Source organism: Python bivittatus, unplaced genomic scaffold (genome assembly GCF_059951505.1).
Source record: "Python bivittatus isolate LINGU-HERP-01145 unplaced genomic scaffold, Pbiv_v1 ctg000700_np1212, whole genome shotgun sequence".
In the NCBI taxonomy this organism is placed as follows: domain Eukaryota; kingdom Metazoa; phylum Chordata; class Lepidosauria; order Squamata; family Pythonidae; genus Python; species Python bivittatus.
Window position 1 is genome coordinate 33,377,492 of NW_028277098.1, and position 22,548 is coordinate 33,400,039.

The 22,548-nt window shown below is 38.7% G+C and overlaps 2 protein-coding genes across 2 annotated transcripts in view; one reads left to right on the plus strand and one right to left on the minus strand.

The window, feature by feature from the left end:
* PIGK (phosphatidylinositol glycan anchor biosynthesis class K) overlaps positions 1–11,260 on the plus strand; it is a 110,935-nt gene extending 99,675 nt beyond the window's left edge. The window contains exon 11 of the mRNA XM_088153102.1: positions 10,442–11,260. Within this exon, the coding sequence (XP_088009228.1) occupies positions 10,442–10,558 (117 nt within the window). The 3' untranslated portion in view covers positions 10,559–11,260. The remainder of the gene's footprint in view (positions 1–10,441) is intronic.
* Positions 11,261–16,052: 4,792 nt separating this feature from the next.
* Positions 16,053–22,548, minus strand: part of ST6GALNAC5 (ST6 N-acetylgalactosaminide alpha-2,6-sialyltransferase 5) — a 75,845-nt gene continuing 69,349 nt past the window's right edge. The window contains exons 4-5 of the mRNA XM_007430958.3: positions 22,005–22,112; positions 16,053–17,698 (exon numbers count right to left, since the gene is read on the minus strand). Of these exons, the coding sequence (XP_007431020.1) occupies positions 17,467–17,698; positions 22,005–22,112 (340 nt within the window). The 3' untranslated portion in view covers positions 16,053–17,466. The remainder of the gene's footprint in view (positions 17,699–22,004; positions 22,113–22,548) is intronic.

Sequence of the window (22,548 nt, forward strand, 5' to 3'; positions counted from 1 at the left end):
AGAGGCTGAAAATATTCTTGCTTTGCCAAAAACTTGTGCAGATGTAGAAAATCAAGGAGACAACCTTGAAGGAAATAGGCAAGAACCATTATTTAAGCAAAGAGGGCTGAACCATTTCTTAAGACCTGGGAACCTAGAGTATCCAGAAGAGACTGTGGCACAATCCTCCCTGATTTACTGGGATATAAGAGGGAAGGGACGTAAAGCACAATCAGGCTGGCAAGATTCTGTTACTGTAGCCTGTCTCAATAAAGGATAGTTCTAGTCTTCCTGTGGAGTCTTCTTCCTAACCTGGTCTATCCTGAAGAAATGACATCCGCCCAGCAAATAAGGAAACTGTTGTTGCAGTTAAGAAAAGTGTTTTAACAGCATACATATTAACATCCTTCTTAATTCAACAAAAAAACCAAACAAATTAAAACAAATAATATCTGGAAAATCTATTCTGACAGTAAGAAATAATAACCTCTGAATAGTTGGTTCATTTAATACAGCCCTTCTCCCATCTAAGTTGCTTTAAACTTTCTTGGACAAAGATGGCTAGATATCAAGTGATATAGCCAGAAGCAATTATTGGAATTGCAACCACATGTTTCAGCTATTGCATTTAGAGTTGTGGAGAGTCATATATGTATACCATACAGTTGGTTAAACGTTGTGTGAAGATGTGCTTAAGCAGCCAAACTTTACTGATGTGTTGACTTGTTGGAGTTCTAACAAATATCTACTAACAGGGCTGTTCAATGCTGAAGATTTGAAAGCAAGAAGGTGCTTTGGAGCATGTGGGAGCATTGTTAAAGCAAGTGTGTCTTCTCCTGAGGTCATGCTGTAGCTGCATTTTTGTTAGCTGCTCACTATCATAAAGAAAGCCCAGTTGTAGCTGTCTAAATATGTTCTAAAGCAGGCAATAGAGATAACTGACCATGTGGAGAAGGCTTGCAAACCAATTATGATTTACCCTACCTGCAACATTGATTGCTGGCTTGCTATTAGTAAGAGGCAAGAGTGCGAGTGCAAAATTTATCTTTGAGTATCATATGAAGAGATTTAGCCATGTAATCTAAATAAAAACTAAGGACAAGTACAGGAAAGACTACAGCAGTTGGGATTGTTAAGATTAGAATGAAGAAGGGTAAAGAGAAACATAATATAGGAGTATTAAATCATACTTATTGTAAGAGAGAGAGAGAGCAACTCTAAGCTCAAAGTTATTGAACTGTAAGGTTGAAGTACTCATACTTAAGATGAAAATCAGAAGACCAGTTTCTAAAGAGCAAATTGGAATTAGCTGATAGAAACACCTGTAAAAGTTGACCACTGCAGGATTACTGAACAATGAGTCAAGGTGATCAGTATACAAGATGTCCAGTATCAAGTAAATTGATGTCCTTGAGTCAAGCTCAACTTCTGTTGACTATGTGGACGTAGACATAGATTTTTTTGAAACAGTAAAGAAAGTGCTGCTGTTGCCTCCTTCTGGGATCTTTTCCAACTAGCCTATTGCTCTGAGATTTCTTGGAAGGTGCTCACTAAAGCACTAGCCAGACTCGACTTTGCTTAGCTTCCCAGCCCTGTCAAGGTAAGCGAGGTGCTGCGAACTACTGAGACAGGGATATCAGGTGATGTTCATATTGAGAAGTAAAATCTGTATGCAAAACAAAATCTATTGTTCTTATATTTACTATGTGTCTTTCATAGGTTCAGAGAGCTAGTTTGGTGTAGGGGTTAAGGCACCAGACTAGAAACCGGGAGACTGTGAGTTCTAGTCCCGCCTGAGGTACAAAGCCAGCTGGGTGACCTTGAGCCAATCACTTTCTCTCAGCCCTAGGAAGGAGGCAATGGCAAACCACTTCTGAAAAACCTTGCCAAGAAAACTGCAGAGACTAGTTCAGGCAGTCACCAGGAGATGACACTGACTTAAAGGCACACGCACAAACACACACACATTTCAGAGGCTTTAATTTTAGGGTGTATGTGTGTGTGATAATTTTTTAAATAGCTTGCATTGTCCCTAAAAGCTGCAGTAAGTAGGCAGATCAAAAGTATATTCATTCATTCATTCATTCATTCATTCATTCATTCATTCATTCATGGAAGGAAGGAAGGAAGGAAGGAAGGAAGGAAGGAAGGAAGGAAGGAAGGAAGGAAGGAAGGAAGGAAGGAAGGAAGGAAGGAAGGAAGGAAGGAAGGATTCTAAGGTATTGACAGTATTCAGGAAGAAAGTTCCCTATTCCCTAATCAACTTTAGATTATTCCTATCATGTAGTCCTGTATCTTGTGTGGTGTCACGTTACCTAATTGTCTTCATTCAAAACCATAAGATGTCATGACAATGACAATGACAGTAACAATTTATTAAACTTGTATACTGCCTGACTGACAACAACTCTGGAACTTGCAGCCTTTCTGAGGGAACAGAAGAATAAAAGAAGCACTGATGATAATTTCAAATGCGCTGAATCAGAAAAAAAAGTCATATGCTTTTATTAAGGGATGCAGATCTTTTGCATCAATTTTTTTCAAGGTGACTAGACTTAACTCATTTTAAACAAGGAATATAATCAAATAAGGACCAAAATAATATACAGTGGGGCAAAAAAGTATTTAGTCAGCCACCAATTGTGCAAGTTCTCCCACTTAAAAAGTTGAGAGAGGCCTGTAATTTTCATCATAGGTATACCTCGACTATGAGAGACAAAATGGGGGGGGAAAATCCAGAAAATCACATTGTCTGATTTTTAAAGAATTTATTTGCAAATCATGGTGGACAATAAGTATTTGGTCAATATCAAAAGTTCATCTCAATACTTTGTTATATATCCTTTGCTGGCAGTGACAGAGGTCAAACGTTTTCTGTAAGTCTTCACAAGGTTTTCACACACTGTTGCTGGTATTTTGGCCCATTCCTCCATGCAGATCTCCTCTAGAGCAGTGATGTTTTGGGGCTGTCGCTGGGCAACACAGACTTTCAACTCCCTCCAAAGGTTTTCCATGGGGTTGAGATCTGGAGACTGGCTAGGCCACTCCAGGACCTTGAAATGCTTCTTACGAAGCCACTCCTTCATTGCCCGTGCGGTGTGTTTGGGATCACTGTCATGCTGAAAGACCCAGCCACGTTTCATCTTCAATGCCCTTGCTGATGGAAGGAGGTGTTCACTCACAATCTCATGATACATGGCCCCATTCATTCTTTCCTTTACACGGATCAGTCGTCCTGGTCCCTTTGCAGAAAAACAGCCCCAAAGCATGATGTTTCCACCCCCATGCTTCACAGAAGGTATGGTGTTCTTTGGATGCAACTCAGCATTCTCTCTCCTCCAAACACAACGAGTTGAGTTTAGACCAAAACGTTCTACTTTGGTTTCATCTGACCATATGACATTCTCCCAATCCTCTTCTGGATCATCCAAATGCTCTCTAGCAAACTTCAGACGGGCCCGGACATGTACTGGCTTAAGCAGGGGGACACGTCTGGCACTGCAGGATTTGACTCCCTGGCGGCGTAGTGTGTTACTGATGGTAGCCTTTGTTACTTGGTCCCAGCTCTCTGCAGGTCATTCACTAGGTCCCCCCGTGTGGTTCTGGGATTTTTGCTCATTGTTCTTGTGATCATTTTGACCCCACGGGGTGAGATCTTGCGTGGAGCCCCAGATCGAGGGAGATTATCAGTGGTTTTGTATGTCTTCCATTTTCTAATTATTGCTCCCACAGTTGATTTCTTCACACCAAGCTGCTTACCTGTTGCAGATTCAGTCTTCCCAGCCTGGTGCAGGTCTACAATTTTGTTTCTGGTGTCCTTCAACAGCTCTTTGGTCTTGGCCATAGTGGAGTTTGGAGTGTGACTGTTTGAGGTTGTGGACAGGTGTCTTTTATACTGATAACAAGGTCAAACAGGTGCCATTACTACAGGTAACGAGTGGAGGACAGAGGAGCCTCTTAAAGAAGTACAGTGATACCTCAGGATACGAACTTAATCCGTTCCGTGACTCTGGACGTATCCCGAGTTGGTCGTAACCCGAAGCAAATTTTCCCATAGGGTTCAATGTAAATCCGGTTAATCCGTTCCGCCCTCCGAATTTGGTCGCAACCCGAGGCAAATTTCCCCATAGGGTTCAATGTAAATCCAGTTAATCCGTTCCGCCCTCTGCCTGAATTTGGTCACAACCCGAGGCAATTTTCTCTTCAGAGCCTTACTCCCGCCAAGCCTGCTCTGCATTTTCTTTGGAGCCATGCTAACACGCACACCAAAAACCTTCGCAAAACACCGCAAAACATACCACAAGCCTCACCGAATGTCTCCTTGCTACCGCAACCTCGCCCACAGGAAGCCGCGACCGCGTGGCAGCAGGGAAAATGGCCGCGGATCCGGTTCGTAAGTCGAAGCGAGTTCATAACCCGAGGTAAATTTTTCCTGCCGAAGCTGGTCGTAACCCGAAATGTTCATTAGTAGAGGCGTTCATAACCCGAGGTACCACTGTAGTTTCAGGTCTGTGAGAGCCAGACATCTTGCTTGTTTGTAGGTGACCAAATACTTATTTTCCACCATGATTTGCAAATAAATTCTTTAAAAATCAGACAATGTGATTTTCTGGATTTTTTTTTCTCATTTTGTCTCTCATAGTTGAGGTATACCTATGATGAAAATTACAGGCCTCTCTCATCTTTTTAAGTGGGAGAACTTGCACAATTGGTGGCTGATTAAATACTTTTTTGCCCCACTGTAAAAGTAGCAAAGGAAGTTCAACATTGTTGCTGTGTGACGGGGAAAAAAATCCCTTCTGCATTTAGGGACTTTCAGATCATTTTTGAAACAATGTTCTAAAGCTGTACAAAGCATTTGAAAGAGGCACTTTGCAAATGAAGCGATTTGGCTTTGGAAGCTGCTTCAAAAGATGTCCTTGGCTGTCTCTGAATATGTGTGCACGCACAGCCACTTTGCTTCTGTGGCGATGCCAGTGAAAATATTGCCTGGGTGTGCAGAGGCAAGTAACTGGGGACAGATTTGCAAAAGAGGTGGCTGCTTTCATGCTTCAAAAGAGGTGTTTTGTTCACCAGCACACTTTGCTTTGCAAAGCCCTGCAATGTACTCTTTGCCATGGCTGAGATTTGGCCTGCACACAATTTCCATTCGATAAATTTCTCAACCTCATTGTCAAGGCATACTAATTTGTTAGAAAGCAGTGCATTCTTCCCTCCTAACTATTTTCTTACTGTTACCTTAGCTGTTGGTTTTATTAATAATGTATCCCAGGCAGCTGTGCTGGTCAGCATCAGATGGATGGCTTGCATATTCTTCAATTCCAATATAAGAAAAGTTGTTTTTTAACCAGATCTCTCTCGGAATTTCAGCAGCCAGGAGAAAAGTGAGAGCTTTGGCAACTTATATGACGAAATGTAAAACCTTCTGTCAAGGCCACCTTATAAATATTTAGCTCTATAAAGAAATTAAATTATGTGCTCTATAGTAAAAATAGACAAGAAAGGCTTTTAGTGTCACTGGTTGCAAATTGAAGTCATTTGTCTAGAAGGGTCAGGTGTCACTTTCTGGTGGGGATTTGTCTGCGATCCAAGTGAAGAAAGATTGATAGAACAAAGGGAATGATGAAATGAGCAATGCAATATGCATATTGCTGGTAATTAGGAAAATTTAAGCAAGAATTTTCCTTTGTGTGAAATGGTGTGAAATGGGAAGTGTTGGCAGTCTGGTATATTTAAGTCTTCTTTCTTGATATAGGAATGAGTGCTTGTGAATATCAATGAAGAGTAATTGGCACTGCATACAGCTCATTGTTAATCAGAATTGCTTGATTGTTTTTGAGATGAATATAATATTTATAATTATTGGCTTTATTCTTGTGAATGTAAATCTGTACATTTCATTGGTCCACATTCCTGTAACTTTCTGCAAAGGTGTCATTATTTTCATGAACAGCCAGAGTTGTGAAGTATTACTTGTTGTTATTAACTATAACCATTTGAATAATTTCTAATTAGTGCTTAAAGGAGGGAAGGAGGGACCTGGATGGGCACAGAGGGGGGAGCTCTTCTCTCAGAAATGTGCCCGCTTGGTTTCAGGTGTGGCATCAGCTGTGACCCCAGAATAGGTGTAGGGAATTAGCTATTGTCATCCAGGAGACTCATAGGGTTCAGAAATGCTGCTCTACAAAGAGCCAGATGTGAGACCCTGCTTGTGACAGATGGGACTGCTGCTATTATATCAGCCTTCCTGCAACATAGTAGCTTCTCTGCCTTAGGTGCCTGGAGTAGCGGCTGGATTGGAAGTGGACTTTCACAGTTTATTGGATCTTGGGGATTTCAAACTGCCACCCTGAGCACAGATTCTGAAGCAGTTCAGGGCCACCTCAAGAAACAATCACTATACCCTGTGATATTGGGTAATTTCTAATTTGTCTCCAACCCTCCCTTTCTGGGGAAGGTTGTTGAAAAGGTGGTTGTCCTGTAGCTTCAGAATATTCTGGAGGAAGTAGATTATCTGAATCCTATTCAGTCAGGTTTCAGGCATGGACACAATACTGAAATGGCTATCATATTTGTGGATGACCTATGGCAAGACTAGGATGCGGGTGGTGCATCGAACCTGGTCTTCCTTGTCCTCTCAGTTGCCTTTGATACCATCAATCATGGTATTCTTCTAGATCAGCTCAGGGAGTTGGGATGGGAGGCATGGTGTTAAGGTGATTCCTTTTCTTCTGGGGAATTTTCAATTGAAGTTGTTGAGGGTCATTTTCAGTTGACGCTGATGAGGGGAAGCAGAGATCCAGCCTTTGACCTTTATTTTAGGAGGTGCTTCAGGGCTTGATTTTCTCCCCACCCCTGTTTAACATCTACATGAGGCTGCTGAGGTCATACGTTAGCCCAGGTGAATACTGATGATATCTAATTATATACCTGAATCCCTCATCATCCAAACAATGTTGTGAAGGCCTGTCTCAGCATCTGCAGGCTGTGGAACCCTGGTTGGGGTAAAATAGACTCGAACTCAATCCTAGCAAGACTGAGTAGCTGTGGACCTGGAGCCCACCTGGATCCAAGGAATTCCCATCTTCTGGATGGGGGTGCACTGTATCCATTCTTGGACCAGGAAGCCTTACTCATGTTCATTTATGCTTTAGGTACCTAGTTTATTACAATATGCTCTACATGGGGCTGCATTTGAAGACCACTCAGAAGTTTCAGCTGGGCCAATGTAGCAGAGTGGGTAGTTATGGAGGCACCTTGGTGCACTTATGTAACACCACTAGAGGTAGTCCTCAGTTAATAACCACTTGTTCAGCAACCATTCAAAGTTGTGACGGTGCTGAACGAATGGTACTTACAACTGATCCTCAAAGTTCCAGCTGTCCCAGTATCCCCATGGTCACATAATCATGATCCGGATGCTTGGCAACCGGGTCACACTTATGATGTTTGCAGCATCCTGCAGTCATGTGATTGCCATTTGCGACCTTCCCTGCAAGCTTCCCACAAGCAAAGTCAATGGGGAAGCTGGTAGGGAAGGTCACAAGTCGCTCCTGTAAGTCGTTCCTGCTCCCGCCACTTTTTCTCCCAAGGAGCCCAGCTATGGAGTACGAGATCCTGGGGATCTCATACTCCGTAGTGCACACCTGCCCACAGTACCCCCGGCCGCATTCAATAGCACAAGCATGCCCAGCCACACATGTGTGGCGCTGCAGCAGCCACCTGCATGCCCTTCCACACCTGGCAGCAGCTATACCTCACCGCCACACTCCAGCAGCCACTTACCTGCCTGCCCACCTGCTTGCAAGCTGCCCAGGATTTGTGACTTCCTGCCAGCTTCCCCATTGGTTTTGCTTGTTGGAAACCGGCAGGAAGTTGCAAGGAGGTCCTTGCTTAACAACACCCAATCCTTGCTTAACGACAGCAATGGGGACTGCCAGGATTGTCATCACTAGGCAATATGGTCATGTGACATTGCGCTTTACAATGACGTTGCTTAGCAACAGAAATCCCAGTCCCAATTACCTGTACTCCATGAACTGCACTGGTTACCAGTATGATTTCCAGTGTGATTCAAGGTGCTGGTTTTGATTTATAAAGCCCTTCACAGTCCAGAATACAGCTATTTGTGGCACTGTTTCTGCCCATCGAAAAAGATCTGACAGAGTGGGCATGCTCTGAGTCCCACTGCTTAAACAGTATCATCTGGTGGGACTCAGGATCCATGCATCCTCTGTTGCTATGCCTGTCCTATGGAATAGATTTCCCTCTGAGATTTGGGTAGCTCTGATTTTGCTTGCCTTTTAGAAGATACTTTAGACCTGACATTTTCTCCAAGCATTGGTTTGAAAGGTGTTATGCCTGTCTTGTTTATTTTGATTGTTTTGGACTGTGTGAGGTTACCTTGTACAGATAGTCCTTGTTTAGTGACTGCCTCATTTAGCAACTGTTCAAGTTACGACAGTGATGAAAAAGTAACTTTGTGGTCAATCCTTGCATTTACAACCTTCACAGGTCTGTAAAGCAAAGGAAAGCTGAAATAAGGTTGTAAGCACAGTTGCAGTTTCACTTAGCAACCGCTTCACTTAATGACCAAGTTGCTGGTCTCAGTTGTGGTTGCTAAATGAGGACCACCTATATGTGATTTTTTTTCCTTTCTTTTTAATATTGTTATGTTTGTCTTTTACCTCTATACAATGCTGGGTTATATCTGATTGGACAGCTATATAAATCAGTGTAATAAATAAAAAGTAACCAATTGTATTTTACTGTCTGTAGAATTCTGCATATACCAGAATATTTGCACAATTCTATACAAACCAAATAGACCACTATTACTTATTCTGCATTTTTCTCATTGTTAAGAAATAGTTCATTTCCTAAATCTAGAAGGGGAACATTTGAGGAAGTGTCATGTTATTTAAAAGAAAAGGGGGAAAAAACCCTAAAGTTGTTGAAATGGTGATAGCGTTGTAGTGGAGTGGCTAAACTTTAGGTAAAAGTCTCAGTGTCTCAGACCACCTTTCCCAGAAATTTCTGAGTTTATGCACCTTGGCCCAACCTTCTGCTGTAGGATAGCTTCTTGGTAGTTGCTGTTGCTATTACTTATCTTCCAGATGGCACCTCATCTGGCATTGTAGCTCAAGCCTGGTGTGTGAGAAAGTGACAGCTCTTGTCTGTGCTTATTTTTTGCTGATTAAGATGTTAGAATGGGGGAAAAAATGAAATAATTTCTATTATACAACCTCCTGGCCGTGTACCATAGAGTCATTTGACTAGAGGTTTGAGCTCTTCCTCTCTTCCCCGCCCATGGGTAAATCAAACTTGCAAGAAATAATCAAAATCTAAGTTTATTTAAAAGAAAGATATACAATATAAAAAGCTCATTGCAACTTTAACTGCCCAAATTGCAAAGACTTAATAATGAAGGGAAACAATTATAGATTGTTTAGATTGTGAAAGAAACAGCACCTTGATTAAAAGAAAATGCAACAGATAATGTAGTGCTCCGAGTAGACCACAAGATGCCACTGATCTGCTGCAAGTCTTCCATCAGTAGACATCTTGGAGAACTCCAAATTAATATATCAACTCCAAGAAGAATGTTTGCTATATTCTAAATATATATACTGTCCTCTAATAATATACTAAATAATAATAATAAATAATAATAAAAATTTATTTAGCTCTACACAAGGGGGAAAAAAGGAAATCAAGGAATTGTAGAACAGTTCTTAACTAAAACTTTTTCCCATATTCCTGTAGAGAAGAGATAATCCTGGAAACAGATGGTCCCTTTGCTGCTTTTCCTTCTTCTTAGAAATTCTACTTTAACCAGAGGCTGGTGGGAGCAAGAAAGCTCCTCTGCTTCCTCTCCTCTTGCCTTGGGCCACCCTTCCTCTCCTCTTGCCTTGGTCCACCCTTCTGCCGAAGTTCTCCCACCTTTAAAAAGACATTTCTTCCCCCCTAACGGAGAAGAGATTGATTATTTACATGCCAAAGGGCCACTCCTACAGGAAGATGTGGATTGCCTGAGCCTGCCTGGCACATAACTGCAGTTGGCAGCATGCAAAATGCAGGCAAGCCTTCAGCACAGCTGTATTTACCCAGGAGGAGGACAGCACTGAATTTAAGACCACTTTCATCCCTAGGAAGATGAGACAAATTCAGTTCTCTAAGTCCTTCCGTTTTAAGGATAAATTATTCGTGCATTGGGGGTGGGGTGGGGGAAATCCTAGTTATCTTCTCAAATACAGTATTTGATACTTGAAGCAATTCAAAAGGAGTGTAGTTTAGCCTACTTGCCTTTTAAATTCCTGCCACAGGAAACATGTTGGTTTTCTACAGTATTCTGGCTTTATCCAAGAGAGTAAGTTTTGAATGTAAACACTTGGTTATATATATTGTGGGTTGTGTGGTGTTTAGCAACCATCTTTTAATATATTTTTTTTCCCCTTTACAGAAACCGAAACAAAAGGACTGGCATCCTCCCGGAGGCTTTATTTTAGGACTTTGGGCTCTGATTATCATGGTCTTCTTTAAAACCTATGGAATCAAGCACATGAAGCACATCTTTTAGAACTTCAAAACGACTGTGTTTGAATGCCTCTGTATCAAAAAATATATGAATGGATAAAGTGTTGAACCTGTCTGCTTGAAATACTTTGTCATGTTTTACTCCACTTCTTAATATGAGCTTTAATTTAAAAAAAAAAAACCAGACTTATTTTTTCACCTTTAAAACAGCTGCTTAATATTGGTTCAGAACAACATATTTTCATAAAAGGGCTGAGGTTATTGACTCGGAGCTTTCCACCTGCAAGAATCCTCCAGTGGAAAAACAAATCTCTGTTGTGTGTTGTGTGCAAACAAGGCCACTCTGAAAGGACACAGACATGATTTCAGTTAAGAAACATCTTTCCTTCAAGATCATTACAACTTGGTCTACAATATAAGGAAGCATCATGAAAACAGATTCAGATTCAGGTATAGTATTGTAAGTGGCAGTGCTGGTGACACCTTGGAAAAACCCTGAAATCAGAAGTGTTCCTTGTCCTTTTTTCTGTCATATCAGAACTTGACATTGTTTATCATTTTTATTATGTAGAGCAGCAGATGAGTAGTTTTTATTTTCATGCCAATAGCCAGGCAAAAATCTCTGTTGCAGAAAAGAACGGTTGAATCAAACAGCGGGAGGGAATAGATGAATGCAGAGGAAACTCTAGACGTTTTATTAAAATATTTTAAAATCAATAAACATCTTCTGAGCTGTACTGAAAAATAGTTGTCTCTATTATTATTTATAAAAAATAGTTCCCCTGTCATTGAAACAAAGGTTTAGACAATATGCTGAACCTTATTTAAGATGTCATCTTATCAATATATACTTAAGTCACTTTGCAGATTTTTGCTGTAAGTATTGAATATCTGCTCGACAGAAACAAAAATACTGTAAAGGAATATTGATTTCCTCTGTTTAAATTCAGCCCCTTAGATCAAACCTTTTACCTACAGCCATTATATTTCTCAGATTCCATGACTCATTCGAATTTACAACCAATAGCAAACTCATCAGTTCTTCAGCAAATATGTACTTAGACTTTCCACATCCACAGTCCACTAGCCTGGTATATGGGATCCAGACTACCTTCAAAAGCCCATGGGAATAAAACATGTTGAATATGGCTTTAGACTGAGCTATATATTTGTGTACAATTCCTGATGTAGTATCTCCATGGAGAAAAGTATAGGTGGAAATACTTTTGATTGAATCGTATTAAATCAAACCTGCACATATAAAATTTTATTGGACACGTCACATTTATAAAAATTCAGTTTTTACAAATTGTGCCTAGGACACAAAAGCTGGGTAATGTGCACGCATGTGATGCCATAGATCTAAGATGCATTGCTACAAGTTCTCCATTATAGTGAGTGTAGTATAGTTCTCCACTGATGGTGTTCTGTTTCATAAACACAAAAAAATTGACAAGTATGCTGAGTGAAATCATTTTGTGTGTTTCAGATTTCATTTCATACATCGTTACTTGGATTTATATAATACTGTTGAATGAATTAGAGGCAAAGAGAGGTTGTGGATTACTTACGTAGATAAAGGAAGACCAATATTGCTAAATTTGAATTTGATCCAAAGATATTTCTCCTGCCACAAAAGACTATTTTTTATAAGAATACCTTCCTCTTATCTACTACAACAGCAATGATTAATCTGTTATTTGAAAGTGTAGAGACAAGTTTTGTTTCCTGATAATATGTAAACAGATTGTTGTTGAGATTCAATACTTTAGCCAAACTTTGTAAGACAACTTTGAAGTTTATATGATGACTCCACTTCACCTCCAGGAAGATTAGTTAAGAAAATAATAATCTGCTTAAATATGAATATTTCCAAAAATGTGTGTGCGCAAGTAAATATATTAAAAAAACAACAACACTATTTATATCTGTGTATGGAATTTGTATAGAGTCCTGAACATAACACTCTTCAGCCAGATACGTCACAGATGTCTACTTCACTTTTTTTATTTTATTTCCCAATTTGCTATATTTTAAAATCTAGTAATAGTTTTATGGATAGTAGTCACACTGAGAAACATCAAAACTTCTTGTTCAACCTAAAAACTGTCCATCTGAGTAAAAGCAGTATGCAGGGTGGGGAGGGGGTTCTGTGGGAACACAGGAGCACAGAGATATAGGCCAAGATAATCTGCTTAGGGAAAGGAGCAGTTAAGTAAATGCAATTTATGAAACTGAAAAAGCAGCAAGGCTTATTAACAGAGGTAGGAAAGCAATTAGATTAAAATGCCACAATTCATGCTCAATAACTTTGAAGATAAGATTTCTTTCTGCACCAAGAATGGAAGGCAATTGGACTGTAACATTTCACTGTCTTTGCTGATGCTTCCAGGTAAAGACACCTTTAGAAGACTTTAGAGGCACAAGGCAATAGTTACAAGTAAGATTAATGTGATTCTGGACTACATTAACAGAACCCTGTTGTCTACTCTTAGGAAATTTATATTGGCTGTATTAATCATGGTTTGTTGAACAAAACTGAAGAGAAAAACAACACAGCACATCCTAGAAAGTGTCTTTTTTCCCTCTCAACCCACTTATGAAGTAGTCAGCACTTTGTAACTAATTTTGTAGTCTTAGATGAGTTTCTAGAAAGGATAACATTTCCTGTCCGACTGTAACCAAGTTCAAGTAGAAACATAAAATGACAATGTACTCAGCAAGTTTGAATATTATCACCGTCTTTTTTTATTTTCAGTATTAAGAGTTGCTCTCATTTCAGAAAAATTAGGTCATAATTATAACAGGAGTTTTTGAGAATTTGCAAGTTGTTTATCAAGCTTGGAATCTAGATTCATTCCAATATGACCCTTGTCATATCTGACTGCTCATCTAAAATGAAGCGTCTAGCTTCATTTTTCCCCCTTAACATGTCATGAAAAGTGCAGATACATACTCAAAGAGCATTCATTTATGCAGAAATAAGTTTGTACTAGTTGTTTAAACTGAAATTGTGTGTGCCATTACTTCTGACTCTTCGTGACCTGATGGACATAATTTCAGCAGGATTATCTGTCAGTAACAGCTTGAGGTTTTGCAAGATTATGCTTGTGCCATCAGTGGTAGTATCTAATCACCATGTCTTGTGTCACCCTTTTCAATTGCCTCCAATTTTAGTCTCCAATTGGACACATTTAAGCTTCATTATTAGCACTTCCAATGAGCAGTTTAGCTTTACTTCTGGTTTTACTTGACTGAGTGATTTGTTGTTCTTCCTATCCAAGATATTATCAATAAATTTCTCCAGCACCACAATTCTAAGGCATCAGTTTTTCTTTGTTCAGCCTGATAGACCAGCTTTCAGTTATATGTTTTAACTTGGAAAACCATGGACTTGGCCATACATATCTTTTTTTTCCCCTGTATGATGTGCCTACACTTTGGTATTTTGTCTAAATTTATCATGGCCCTTTTCCAAGCAGCAGACATCTCTTTATTTCACTACAGTGAATTCTGAACTTGAGAAAAGAAAAGCTGTTACTACTTCATCTTCTTCACCCATTTGCATTGGGTTGTCATTGCCTCTTGACATAAACTCAGTGGATTTTGTTTTGTTTTCAAATGAACAACAGAGAGGCTTTTTCACTTGCAACAAGAAATTCCTTAAGTCCATATTGCTTCCAGCATTATCATCAACATTTCTGACTGTAAGGTTTGCATGTAAGTTAAATAAATAAGGTGACAGTATACAACCTTGTCATATTCCTTCCCTAAATTTGAACTGTTTAGTTGTATTATATTGTTTAACTGTTGCTTCCTGGTCATCATACAAATTCTTCAGTTGGCAGATGAGTGACCAAATATACCTCTGTTCTTAAGAGGGGCATCCAGATGTTCTGGTCAGCATAGTCAAAACCCTTAGGCATTCTTACCATCCTGTTAGTTTCATTCACATGAAAGATGTGCAAAGGTAAGCACTTTCAAATACCATCATTCAATTTTTCTACGCTGTGTGTGTTGTATTATTGTTCAGATCATAAATTGCCCATTTTTGCTTAAAGCTGACTCTTAGAGCAAAACTTAGACATGATCTCAGAGAGCCAATGATTAGCATTTTTATTACTTGCATGTGCTTTGCTTTAAATAAAAAGAAATAGCATTGCGGGAGTGTGTGCTTAGCACCTCTGGTGCCTCCCGCCTTCCCAATACAAATCTTTACTTTTCATGCAATGGTAAAAAATAAATAAAAAATCCTGCTATCAATGTAGTTGCCTTTTTTTCCCTCCGAGCCATCAATACATGCTGTCCTAACATGCTATTTTCCAATCTCTGTAAGTCTGCTGCCTGATAAAGCAAGCTGCACAGAAAATCCTTATCGCAGGATTCCCACATTAGTATTTGGTTCTTGTACAAAAAATAAATATGCCCTGACTCAGAAAGGGATTATATGGGCCTGAAGGAGACTCCAAACACATGCAAATAAATAAAAAGTGTGATTCATCTCCCTACTTTTGCAGCAGGATTGCATATAAGAATTCTCCTTCAAGAGGGTAATTCTTCTGATCCTTTTGATCTGAAGCCTGAATATGAGATATCCTCCCCTTTGCAGCCCTACACAACTCTGCTGCTCACTGCAGTTACTGTTTTTCAAAAAGGATCTTTTCTGTGCACTCTCAGACAAGAGATATTATTTTAATATTGTTAAAAAAATTGACTGGAATAGTGAATAACAACTGGAAATGATCTGGGACCATGTAACAGCTATGTTTTCTATCTAGGCCATAGGCCAGGCAGTTTTAACTTTCAACCATACAATACCTTGTATTTAATGATAAAATAGCTAACATTCTCCCAATGAATGTTATCCAGCTGCTGGAGTTCAAGCCCTAAATGGCACCTGCTCACTGTAGTCTGGCATTAATTTTTTTTCCAGTGAAGTAGATATGGCTTGTAAATCAGATATCCTGAAATGTGTAAATTAAATGGGGCAAGAAGCCCTCTCAACATGCATTTATCTACAACTCATTTTTCCTTTATGACGGTATGGGGTTCCCTATTCTTTCAGACAAGCGAACTGTGTTTGGAAAGAAAAATGAAATATTGGTAAAATTGTGCAATTTCTTACCAATTCATAATATTTTATTCAATAGTAAAGAACAGATGTAATTATGAGAAATACTTCCACCATAATAAAAAGAAGGAAGTGTTTTTCCTCTCACAACTCAGTCAATGTTTTACTTGGGAATTTATTCTTTTTCTATAACTTGAAAAGGAAATCCTGCAGCACAACACAAGTTTTATAAATTCTCAAACTGATAAAACTCACATCCCTCCAAATCCCTCTTCCTACATATTCCCCCCCCCCATGCGTAACACCTTAAAATAAATCCAGCTTTTGATGACAACTCTAATATCAAAATATGGAATAATTTTACTATTTGAAATAATAGTGAATGGCAGTGTGCAAGTGGCCAAGTAATTCTTGACAGTTAGAAGACGTTACTTGGCTTAAATGATCTGTGATGTGCAAGGTCAAATAACACTGTGAATGAAATGCTTTTTATTCACAAGCTAGGTATAATCCCACGAAGAAACATAATGAGCGAGTATCCATTTACAGAACTATTTAGTGCTATCCAATATCATTTGCTAGATCTGGATATTGCTGAGGCATCTGAAAGAAACCAGCACATTTTATCATGATGTCAGACAGGACCAATGTTACATCCATATAATTCACTGCACTTCAGAATAGTATGGTCTGTTTCCTACTCCACAAAACATACAGGATGTTCATTTATGGTCAAAATCCACTTCCGCATTGGCCTGCCCTCTCTCCACTGCTACTTGCGTACATAAACCAGTATATACAAATGACTGGGCTTTGCCATTTTTGAGGGGTATCAGTCAGCCTTTCCTGATTCCACTGCAATCCCATCCTATCTTTCCATGTCATCCTCAAATAACTGCATCTAATCCTGCATCTCTATCCACATCTCCTTGGAGATAAAGTCCAGTGAATTGAATGGGATTCCTATGTAAGTATCCCTAAGAATGTAATCCAAACATTTCTTAGTATAGTTTTGAAGGATTTAATTGCTCAGAATGCATGTGAGAGACCACCCTCTGAGACACTTCTGAGAATCAGATTTGCTTAAATTATTTTTGGATCAAACCTGGCTTCCAGGTTATTTTTTAGCAATACCAAAAGACCAAAAATAATCAGCTATGGAAAGTCTTTCCTTATAACTCTTAATTGTATATCTAATGTCACATATTATAGCTGTAACCATCACTCTCAGCTGGAGCTCCCCGTAAGGATGTGCTTGCTATCAAAATGGCTTGATACTGGAACACTGCCTAAGAATACAAAATTAAAAAAAATACATAACTTCCAGATCAAATATTAATTACATGCCAGATAGAATTATCCTATAGTTCAAAGAGAAAATGTATAAACAAGAAGCTGGGCATTAAACCAGCAGCAATATAAATCCTCAGTATTTGAGCGATTATGAAAGATAAATAACCATATCATTGTGAAATAGAAAAATACTGGATTGCATTAAAAACTTCCACTACGTAACTGTTAAATGTCACTATGAAAACCCAGTGGCAATGTGCCTTAAAAACATAATGAATCACACATCTCCTGAATTATGTTCATTAATACCATAGGTGTTGTCTCCTTCCCTTTTTAACAAATCACATATACATATGCAATAGACAGAAATTAAAATAGTTGCTTAATTGTATACTGAATACCAAGCACCCTTTTAGGTATTCCTTTGTAACAACTTCCTGAATATTGTAGCAGGTTTTGTTTTTTGTTTTTATCCGCAAGCCCTGTTAACCTTACTTCTTTCAGGTTGGCTTGCTGTGATATGATGTTCAATCCTCTGAAACCTGATACAGTAGGTGATTGTGATTACAGCCTTGTGCATTCATTCCTCAGAATACTAGTTTAATCTTTGCATGATTGACAGGAAGTGCTTCTGGTTTCCAGTCTGGCTGAAAAAAATGAATATTGAAAGTCCGGGCCCAATTCTCAAAGACTCGTTTCTCTGTGATAAAACGATGATGGCTCCCTTTTCTTCCCCGTTCATGTGAAATGTACATTGTACATTCATCGGGTCCCAGAGGTTCATAATAATGATAAGGTACTGAAGGATGATTGTTATCCCTGCAGAAAAAGAGAGTAAACAGTGGGATGTGGTTGCAAAGTGATGCTGTCCTTAATAAGCCAAAAGGTTCAGGAAGTCCGTTTCCCCCATCCACCTTATTTCCCAGAAGACTACATGCTAAAACAATATTGTAAACATTGAAATGTTTTATCTGAGCTAATTAAAATATAACCACTCCAGAACCAAATGGCTGACTATACTGAAGTGTATCTAGCTTGTGTAGAGAGATAACCTGAGGTGCATTCAGAGAGATGAGCAGCTTGGGAAATAAGTAACAGGATCTCAGCCTTTTGATCCAGCCAGCACAGCAACCTGGATAGACGCACACCTAGAACTGTCAATTTGGCATTGTCACTTTTTTTTGGGGGGGGTGGTTTTGTTTTAAACTGACACTGCGACCCTAAGTAATTTGCAAGGACAATAATTTTATTTAATAACCGCAACCAATCGCAAGGTTGGAAAAAGTCTTAACCCCGCCCAACTAGACTGTTCTCCAGGGTATGAGTAACTTAGTATACAGTATATAGGAGCTTCATCCTCAATACTGCTAATTTTGGTAATGAATTCCTAATTTTTTTAATCAATTGTATCATCTCAGACAGTATCTGCATCTAAATTCCAAGAAACAGTGAAAATGCTAAGTGCCCTGCACGCTCACTACTCTGATTATTTCTCCTCTTTAGGTCTGTACTGTTGATACAGTTTGATCCATTTTACAAAGATGTGTCCAATTTAATAAAAGACAAAGCAAAAATCAATCTGGTAGTATAAATGTGTTAGCTGACAAAGGATCTTAATTTAAGAGTGATTGTGCCTGTACTCTCATAGCACAAGGCACCTGTACAGTCACACAAAAGCCATTGCACACAAAATTAAATGCACAAACCCATTTTGCAGAGATCATCTGTGCATCTCTGGCAGGTGGGGGCAGTTTCCCTGGAGCACTTCCTCCAGGTTGTATAATGCCTGACAAGGTTCTTAATGTTATAAGCTTCATATAACTAGCTTTAATGCTATCACATATCTCTAAATATGAAGGCAGATGTTCTGAACTAGGAAAGCTTTAGATGGATGGATTGCAGCACTAGTGGTTTCTGGCACAATTTACAACCAATCCTACATGCCTGGACAGAACTAAATATTACAAGAAGAAATGGAGCAGCTTCATGCTTTTTTTGCCCCGCACATTTATCTCGATACTATCCGTTAAAAAGTACAGTGTAATATTGCACTCTGGCTTTCCCTATCCCTGCTAATAATAAGTCAATTTTTCCATGGTGAAAAAATGCATAGTGCAGCACAATCATATAATGAATTTTACTTTGAAGTATACATTCGCAGGAAGAAAACAGAGTACTGTGAACCCATAAGCTTATAATGTTTGGTTCCACTAAGTGTGGTGGCTGATGGAAGGGAATGAACATTGCTCCTTCTTATCTAGATTATCCATTCTTTGAGTAATAAATGTGCCGCTATTCCCCTTCAGGGTACCCAGAAGTTACTTCTGTTACACAGAAAGCACATTCTGCTAGGAAAATGCTATGATCGGGACAGCTCTTATTAATCCAAAGGAACCCACCCTCGCTCATCTTCAAATCTTGGGAGAACAACTACACTGGTATCTGTGTCTTTTGGACCAGATGATAATTCCAGTCCTAAACATCATCAAAAAGAGTTGGGATAAGTTTATGAATTTCATCTTTCTAGTTTGAATACCCCAGATTAAGATTGTATGCTAACTCCCCACTCAGCAATTAAATTTTTATGCTAGCAGATTAAATGAATGAACAATTTATGTGAGAAGGCTGAAAGTCATCCCCATACTTGTTTATTAATATTAAAACAGGTGCTATTTTACTACTCTGTGATACTGGACATTAATCAGTATTTTATCAGAATTAACATGCTTATTAATATTACAGCAGTAATACATTTAGAGATGCAACTATGTAAAATACATTAGTTTCCCGAAGTGGCACTGTAAAATAGTCTGTATTATACATATATTACAATGTTTGTTTTGGGTAGAACAAAAGGATATTCACCTCTTCTAGAGGAAACCTATATGATGCTGCTATTTAATGGCAGATCAGTTAACTGAGAAGAACTTTAAGCTCTGGAATTTAATGCTATAGTACAAGCATAAACAGTCTACAAGCATTTTCAGGAATAGAAGCAGGCAAATTCTGATGGGCAGGGAGATGGAATGATATCATAAATCCATTCCTCTAATATGATACCTTAACAATCAGGGGACATCAGGATAGGATTTGGATACTACTACATAATGTTACACTGCACTGCAGCCCAACTATGTTCCGTCCAAGCTGTCAGAGGTGGCTTTAATTTTAACTTTTGTGCCAAGCCCCCTTAAAGAGCACCTCATAGTTTAATGGTTACTGCAGGTTTTGCTAGTCAGAATGGAAACTAATCTGTAGGTAGGGGAATCCGGAACAGCTCTATTGTTCCATTACTGTGTGCTAAAATACAGATTGGGTTCTCTCCAAGTCTTGGGATGTATTAAAATGGTCTGCCTTCAAAAACTAGATAATACTGCAAGATTCCTGAACAATGTATGGACTTTTCACCTATTAAGAGCTGGTGATCCTTCAAAGACTTGGTTGATCTCTGGAATGAGGATATGACCAAGGCAGTTGCCATGTTTGTTCCTATGAGCTGAAAGTTTCAGACAACTTTCTGAGCCTTCTCTGCCATTGCCCCCACCCTTTGGAATATTTTCCCCTCCAGAGGTGTGGCAGGCAACTACGCTCCCGGCTATCCAGAAAGGGCTAAAGACCTGGTTCTGCCAGCTTGCGTGGGGCGATAAGAGCTCTAATCAATCCTGGGGGTGACTGGCGCCCTGATGACACTCCCTGAGCTACTCGCCAATTCCATCAATTCTTGGAATTTATTATTTATTTAAGACTGCTTTTGTATTAACTATGGGTTGGCTGTAACTCGGCCATTCTTCACCCCGGGGGCTACTTATATCAATAAAACAGTGAGTAGCTTTTTCTGGGCTTGTGCATGACAAGGGAGCTAAAACAAAACACACAACAAATCCACTGCCTGCTAAATAAGTGGGTGTCAATGCCTCCAGAAAAATTAGCCAAGATTCAAAAATTAAGAATACCTTATAGAAAGAAATGTGGTATCTGAAAGGAATGTTAAAGAGATTATCTAGCTTTTTGGTCTTGTAACCTATTGCCTTTTGGTATTATAATCTACTGTTTGACCGTTGCAAAAAGTTTATTTAAAGAAATTGAAAAGGCCTCTGTTCTTTCTGTTCAGATAAGTAGGCAAGTGCAAGTAGGGTTTTTCCCCCAAAAACATATTATAATATAAATAAATATTTTAGTGGATTTTAGGAGTGCTGTGTTCCTGTTGTTTTTTACATGGATTTATTTTAATGTTTCCCAAAATATTTTAAAAGTAATCTCCAATGTTGTGTAATTTTAGTAGCAGTTTGCATGGACTATCACTCTATCTCCTCTCATAGCCCTAGAACAAAGAATAAGGGAGCAGCCGCTGGCCCTAAGTTCCAGGGTCTATAGCCAAAACACTTGAAACATTCTGAGTTCTTTTCTAACAGAATACAGAAGTTGTGGAACAGTACATTTGAAATAAGACAAAGCCACTCAAACTTAAAAGAAAGCATGTTTTCAGTTTTGTGTACAGCCATATTGTTGGCAATTACAATGCTGAAGCCATGTCTGTTCCACTCAGAGGTTTTATGGTGAAAATTAAAATTTGTAAATCATAAATGTTTGAGAATGGATCCCCACATTAAAGAACATAATTGTCCTCTTCACTCAAATATGCTTAGTTGCATGAACTATCATAACTTAGCAAACCACACACACAGGTGATGAACAATAAATGAAACATCCCAGTAATTGTATATGTTTGTATGCATGCCCACACAATCTTGATTTAGATTATTTTTTCAGAAGAATCTGTTCAAAAAAATCATTTAAATTAATATTTTCAAATGTTTTTTCTCCAGAAATTAATTTCATGTATTCTATAGCATTATGTTTAGCTAATAAATATTCAAAGATGAAGGGAAACTAACAAGATGTCAACTAATCCCTCATAATACAAACAAAAACTTTTAATAATTTATGAAATGTAATTAAATGCTGTTCGTTGTTTTCAAAACTCAATCACAGGACATGGTAATGAAGAGCTTCAGGAACACCCTACATATACTTTCTGAATAGTATAAGGACATGTGTGTATGTGTATACATAATCCATAAGACTGAATTTTGCAATCTAAGTATAAATCCAGATAAATAGTTACCTGCAGAAATCTGGTGGTACCATTCCATAGACGTCTATCCTGTCACACAGCTCTAAAGCAATACTCATTGTAAACCATCCAGTGCTTAGCCAAGTGTTGGATATCTTCCTGAAAACAGAAACAATTAAGTTCCCAAGGTGACAAGTAATACTTGAGATAACTTCATGTTAGAGGGATTTTTTAAAGTTACCTATTAAAATTCATAGAAAAGTTATACACATGGGCAGTCAACATTCAAAGTACTCCCACAGCATGTAATAGGTTTAACTATATCCTTCTGGTTGTGAACAAATGTATTTAGTAATTACATATTTCATTCTAATATTGCAGACATTAGTGGTATTATATATCTGGGCACTTACCTGAATAATATTCAAGTGTAAACTGTGTGTTTGCATTAGTCCCATTGATTAAATGGGAAAGAAAGACTTCACATCTCTATCTGGTTAATGGAAGAATTAACAGATGAATACACATTTCATACCAGCACAGGCCATGCTCAGGCTGAATATACTGATCATGCAACACTGCAACAAAATGTAAA